This window comes from Papaver somniferum, chromosome 5, assembly GCF_003573695.1.
Source record: "Papaver somniferum cultivar HN1 chromosome 5, ASM357369v1, whole genome shotgun sequence".
Taxonomy (NCBI): Eukaryota; Viridiplantae; Streptophyta; class Magnoliopsida; order Ranunculales; family Papaveraceae; genus Papaver; species Papaver somniferum.
In genome coordinates, this window is record NC_039362.1 from 102,479,160 (window position 1) to 102,485,578 (window position 6,419).

At 34.3% G+C, this 6,419-nt stretch overlaps 1 protein-coding gene across 5 annotated transcripts; it reads left to right on the forward strand.

The window, feature by feature from the left end:
* Window positions 1-348: 348 nt before the first annotated feature.
* LOC113282331 lies at window positions 349-6,046 on the forward strand. Of its 5 annotated transcripts, none has more exons than XR_003326789.1 (6): window positions 349-473; window positions 2,819-2,942; window positions 3,772-3,903; window positions 4,865-4,926; window positions 5,018-5,195; window positions 5,889-6,046. XR_003326789.1 is itself a non-coding variant. In XM_026531319.1 (6 exons), the coding sequence occupies exons 3-6, from the start codon at window positions 3,821-3,823 to the stop codon at window positions 6,002-6,004; spliced, it is 420 nt and encodes a 139-aa protein (XP_026387104.1). In that variant the 5' UTR covers window positions 349-473; window positions 2,819-2,942; window positions 3,772-3,820; the 3' UTR covers window positions 6,005-6,046. The 5 variants fall into 5 exon arrangements, 2 of the variants coding, with proteins under 2 accessions (XP_026387104.1, XP_026387105.1); XR_003326788.1 differs by having other exon boundaries at window positions 4,879-4,926; XR_003326790.1 differs by having other exon boundaries at window positions 4,879-4,926; window positions 5,037-5,195.
* The last annotated feature ends 373 nt before the right edge of the window (window positions 6,047-6,419 follow it).

The following is a 6,419-nucleotide window of genomic DNA, read 5'->3' on the forward strand; positions in this document are numbered from 1 at the left end:
TTTGTGCAAACTACAACTAGATCATCTTTATTAGGGACGGAGGGAGTATATTACACGGACACATAGAATGAGAGAGACTTGGACACCTCTCGTAATGTAGAAACTAACGTATAATCCCATAGTTGTTGGGCCTTAGACGTTTTAATCCTCCCCTCTCAAGCCTGAGCCTGGTACTCTCCGGTCCAAATTTAGCCAAACTTAAACGGCCCGTCCTTTTCTGAACGATTTAATCCAAACCTTTTTTTTCCTGATGACGAAATTAACCTCATATAGTCGTATGGAAACCAGAAGTACATTTCTATTTCATTTTTCACAGTCGTTTGGTTTTGACGACAAAGCTCTGCAGGGAAACAATTTAGGTTTTAGTTAATCATCTCGTTTCAGCTCGATTATCGGAAGCGTTTCAACAATTTTGGTCTATGAGATCTTAATTAGATTATTCAATCTATCCACGAACACATACCAGATCTCAGGTAATTCCAGATTATTTTTTTTCCAATTTTTATTGAAATTTCTAGGGTTTGTTTTGATTCTCTAAGTCTTTTTTGGATGATTCTGAGAAGTAAAGATGATGAAGACACATGATGATCCTATGGATATAAAAGCTGATACTAGAAAATTCAATTCCATCTCTTTCTATTTGTTTTTCTGCATTTCGTAAATACTATCAAATCGCTAATTCGCTTCTTAGAGTTCAATTTTGTTGAATTCATCTCTTAGTCTTTTTTGGTTTGAATTTTATCTCAATTTAATGTTTGCTTTTGATTCTGTAAGTGGTTATTTAATCCTACCGGAACTTGAATTCATAAAATTTTGTAGAGATAGAAAATTTTGTGTATAATTTATAAGGTGGAATACATCAATAATTAGGTGATTAGTTGATTGGAAACTGATGTAATAGCATGTATTATGCAGGCATTATATTATTGTATTGTGTTTGTCATATGAAAATCTCCACCCACGTTTACCAGACCATTAAAATGATCATCCAGGCATTAGTTTACTACATTAACAATCAATCAAACTAGTGTACAATACATACCCATTTTGGCGTGATTACTTGCTTGTATATTGGTTGTAGTGGGACTTTTTTCTTTTATGCTTTGATTGCTAATTATTCATGCGCGCTAATATTTATCAGGAAGAGTTTCTTAGTTTTCCGGCGAAAGAATCACGGCTCCTGTTGCAATTACCCCCAACTCAGTTGTAGGTTGAGATTGTGCAAGATTATGGATTTTAAAAAGGGATTTATGGATCAAATGAATAGCAGTATACCATTAGTCTTACCAATTAGATTGAGTCTATTGTTTGACGTAAAGGATGAGATAGAGTTTCTTGTGGTTCTTTCGTTTACTACTATGGAAAATGTAAATTACATTTTACAATAGAACAAGTGTGGCAGTAAATTTAGTCATAGGAGCTCAGGCTTACTTGAAATCTTCCAGTGTCCGATTATGGATGATATAAAACAGCTAGATAACTTAATGGAGGAATGCATGTTTGTATGCTTGTTTAAATGGTTCCCAAATGTAATTATTTGTGTAGTAGTCACTGCCTACCTCTTTATATTTCAACATTCAGAAGAATATAGTTTGTACAAATAGTTGTTTTGTGCCTTTTAAAACGCGATTTGATCTATGGCTTCCATATGTGGAGACCGGTTTTCAATTGAGAAACGAGCTTTCTTTGCGTTGTTTGGTTAGGAAATATTGTACTTTATGTAGAGTGTTGCAACCAAGCTCTCTCCGTGTTGCTGGGGAGCTCGCATTTTTTGTTTTATTTAATTTATTATTCGTTAAAGTGATAAGCTTGTTTTACTGAGACACATTGCATTTTAGTTGCTTGGTTATATGCTTTAATGAAATGTCATCAGTACACTGCTTGCTTGTGAATCGACTAGAGATACCGTGGTGAGGTGATGAGTTTAGCACCTTTAGAAATAAGTCTCACACAATTGTATTATTCCATTGCTGGGTTTGACTTTGGATTTCACATCTTAATGTGGTTTTTTCTTTTCATTTTGTTGTTGTAATTAAAACATTATAGAGTAGTTGAATGGGGCCAGCCAGTTTTTAGATGCTTGAATAGACCCTCTTTTGCTGGACCTGGGATTTTCCTCTTGTGTCATAATCACCATTTCATGACCCACTCAAGACACTCTCAAATTTAAGATATATATGATTGATTGCATAATACAAATTTTGCACAAATTCAGTGTCATCCTTGTGACAGTTGTTTAGTTTGAAGTGGGGAATAGTGAAAAGTGGATTACTATGACTGTTTCAGTTGCCATCAATTTGGTGGAATTGAGTTTGCATTCAGGGGAAACATGAGATGCTCCTCTTGCTTCTCTACAAGAATAGGGCTTTATTTTGTGTGTTTGTACTGTATATTTAATACGTTGATCGATATTTTTTCGACATCACGATGGGAGAAGTAAGCCAAGGAATAGCAGTACCCCGTGAGGGAGGCAGGTACAACGTGCTTGTGATGTACTTTCTAGTTTAGTCGTGTCAATTCACTTGTAATTGTAACTACTGAATACTGATGACTTCGAGATAGGATTATGGGTACATCTTAGGCTAGTTAATATTTTGTATTTCAGTTTTAGTGGAAGACGTTGGACATGCACTTGCAAATACTACCATCTGAAAATGAAGCTGGAACCACGATGTGGCATTAGAATTCTGTACTTACTTTGTAGTTACACTTGCAATAATTTATTTTTGCCATCTAGTATTTATTTTTGCTATCTAGTAGTACTCTACAGTTAACTTCATAATGAGATGCTGATTAATTTGTTATTTTACAACAACAGAGTGAGACAGAGTGTTCATATTATGAAGACGGGGACGTGTGAGTTTGGTTTAGAAAGTAAATTCCATCATCCAAATTCAGCTGGCGATTCCATTCTTGCACCAGCACCTACATTTTATTCCATGGTCAGTCTCATACGATTCCCTTTCAGCCATACATAGGGGTGTCTACCAGCTATTAAGTTTTAAGACTTTTTTTTTTACACCATAGTCCTGCCTCATTTTTAGGTCTTAATATTTTACAATTGCAAGGACACAAACATTGCTAGTGAACGTCATAGCTTCTAGAATTTGTTGGCAAATTTAATAAAAATGGATGAATCAGTTCCATCTATTTTCTGGATTTCGCAGATGTTCACATAGTTTTACACCATTGTCCTGCCTCATTTTTAGTTCTTATCATTTTACAATTGCAAGGATGCAGACATTGTTAATGACGTCTTAGCTGCTCGAATTTGTCGACAAATTTGATAAGCAATTTAGTAAAAGTGGATGAATCAGTTCTAGCTATTTTCGGGATTTTTTAGATGTGTACATAGTTGTACACCATTGTCTTATCTTATTTTATGTATCATTTCTTAATTCTCTTTATAAACATTAAGTATTTTTACATCGGGTCCATGTCTTGTGTAGCTTATAGAGCAACTGTGTGTTGCACACCTGTTGATTCTTGATGTGTACATAATTGTACACATACTGATTTTTAATGTGCACATAGTCGTACACCTGTAGATCCTTAATGCGCACAGTACCTTACTATTGGCTTTAGATTTCTGTTTATTCATTGGAAAATGCATGGATAAGTGAATGAAAGAAAGGCTACTGAAGAACTGCTATAGTCACCACTTTGAAAAACAAAAGAAGAACGTATATGGTAAATATGAGTAGTAAAATTTAATTTTTTGTATTACAAGTATGTATTTGACTTTAGGGCCCAACAATGTTGCTGTAACAGCTTGTGCTACACTGCTACTAGTGCACATTCAATTGATGATGCTGCGAGGATGATTCAGTTTGGAGATTCAAATGTAATGGTAGCTGGAGGAACAGAATTCAGTGATGCTTTATCTATAACAGGATTTTGTAGGTAATGATCATCCATTTAAAAACCCTTCTTTTGCTCTCTGTCAGTCTCATATACCCATGATTTGCAATATCAGCTACAACCAAATTAACGTATCTTATTCAATGTGACAGTTCATTCTTCGTACTTCATATGAATATTTCTTTTTTTTCTTTTGTCATTCCCTTTTAATATAGTGACACTACACTCTATATTGAATATTAGTTCAAATATTGCAATCTGGTCTCTTATAATTTTTTGTCAGTGTGGCATGCATATATGGCAAGTGTTATATGGATATCAATATCTGCTAGCTTAAAAATGATACATATAATTTATGGCAACCAGTCAACAATCTTTTTTTATTTCTTGGATATCGAATCAGTGCTATGAGTCACTGGCTGTTGGTTATGACAAAAATTACATGTGTACATATTGGTACATGTAAAATAAGTGTGCATTGTTGTGTACACGTGACAAAAATTACATGTGTACATAATAGTGCACCTGTAATACAAGTGTACATTATTGTGCACATGTGATAAATTTCAAGCTGGTGGACAGTGGACATTTATCGCATAAGATTACGTAAGCGTAAATTCCTACTAATTACTATGGTTATCAGATTTAATTTTATTCAATTTTCAATTATCTTTTGGCGATTTTTTTTTGTACTGGCTATAGGAGGTGTATATTATTATACACCATTTATACGCGATGCACATAAAAGTGCATTTTTTTTTTTGTACTTGTTATACGAGGTGTGTTTGACCACATAAACATGTACATGCATAAAGATGGTGCACAGCGGGCACAGCAGAAAATGGGGGCACAAGATTATGCTTGCATAAATAACTATGTGTACAAGTTGGTGCACCCTGGAAAAAAAATGAGGGCATAAGCTTATAACGGCTAGGTTACAGTAGCACTTGTATTTCAGTGTTTCTGGTGATTGGGTTTCATTTAGTATTAACATTATTGATAGCTTGATTTTGCCAGAATGGCTGGTTATGGGTGTGGATGGTCTAGTGCTCATGCAACTTTCTGGTAAGAAAGCAAGCTCTATAAATTTATGGTTTCACATGTTCAATGTTACATTTTTTTAATAGACTTTTGGGAAATTTTGATTATTTAACAGTCAGGAACAACAAATGCAGAACTTTTGAGGGCCTCACTTAGTCCAGTAGAGTACATTGCCTCACTGTTTAACTCAGAAGATGAGTTGAAGATGATAGAGGAGGTTGTGAGCACATTTTCTTTTGAAATCACCTTATGTTGCTATGCTTGCATTCCAAGATGCTGCAACACGGTGCAAGGTATATTTGGTTCCTATTCTGATTCTAATCTAATGTTGGTTTCAGCTGATAACATCATTGTGTTCACTAGGTTTCTTAGTTGAATTTGACTAGTACATCCTTCGTTTCACAAGTATACTCTATCGGAGGATTAACCTTCGTGTTCACCAACACTACTGATGTAGCTTGTTTGTTTGTACTTTGCTATGCATACAGTGGTTTTATATGTATTAAATTTAAGAAATCACAAACATCAAATGGCTTAGTTAACGCATTTGACATGTATTGCGTAAGGGTCCTAATGAAAACTTTATTAGGTGTTTGTAGGGGCGTACATATTGGTGTACCTATGTAATTCCATGTAAAAGTAGGTTTGTGTCCAGTTATCAGTAATTGTAGGGGTGTAAATATTGGTGCACCAGTGTAATTCCCATGAATAAATAGATTGTGTGTGGTTATAAATGATTGATTTTATGCATATTTGGAGGGGTGTACGTATTGGTGCATCCGTGTGATTCCCATGAAAAAGTAGGTTTGTGTGTGGTTATGAATAATCAATTTTATGTTTTGTAGGAGTGTGTGTACATACTCACATGATAAAGAAGGTTTGGGCATGATTTGCAAGGATGTACATATTAAAATACTAGTAATATATTTTCCACGAAAAGTAGATTTGTGTGTGGTTATGAATAATTGGTTTTATGCGTTTTGCAGGGGTAAACATGTTGGTGTATCAGAGTAACTCTCATGAAGAAGTAGGTCCGAGTGGGTGTATGAGTGACTATTTTCATGCATGTTTTGTAGGTGTGTACAAAATGGTGCACATGTGAAAAACTGATTGCATAAGCTTATGAATTTTTGTGCATGATTTTTTTTTTGTACACAGTTAATTGAGCGACAATTAAATTTTTAAAAACTCAAAATTATAGACATATGGGTACTCTTTTTGTAGATTTTGGAAAGAGCTTTCCAAATATGTAAAGTTTGTGAATTTTTGATGAACGGTGTGAAAGATAAATCATTTTTAAATATTTTTTATATTATTTAAAATTGCTGACATCATCCTGAATCACTTTGGACCAAACTGTAAATATTTGGGCTACATTGTAATTATGAAGGTTATTTGTGTAGTTTCCATATTTTAATTTTTGGACTAAACTGTACCTAGTAAACTCTGAATGGACTAATCTATATTTTTTGGCGCGTTTTTGGACTAAACCGTTTTTTTCCCTCTCGTAACTATGA

Bases quoted from the DNA above. Each gene is read 5' to 3' on its own strand.
- LOC113282331 (XM_026531319.1), top strand. From the start codon at position 3,821: ATGATTCAGTTTGGAGATTCAAATGTAATGGTAGCTGGAGGAACAGAA. The intron at 3,904-4,864 runs GTAATGATCATC...CATTATTGATAG, and splicing joins TCTATAACAGGATTTTGTAG to CTTGATTTTGCCAGAATGGC. The intron at 5,196-5,888 runs GTATATTTGGTT...TGCGTTTTGCAG, and splicing joins ATGCTGCAACACGGTGCAAG to GGGTAAACATGTTGGTGTAT.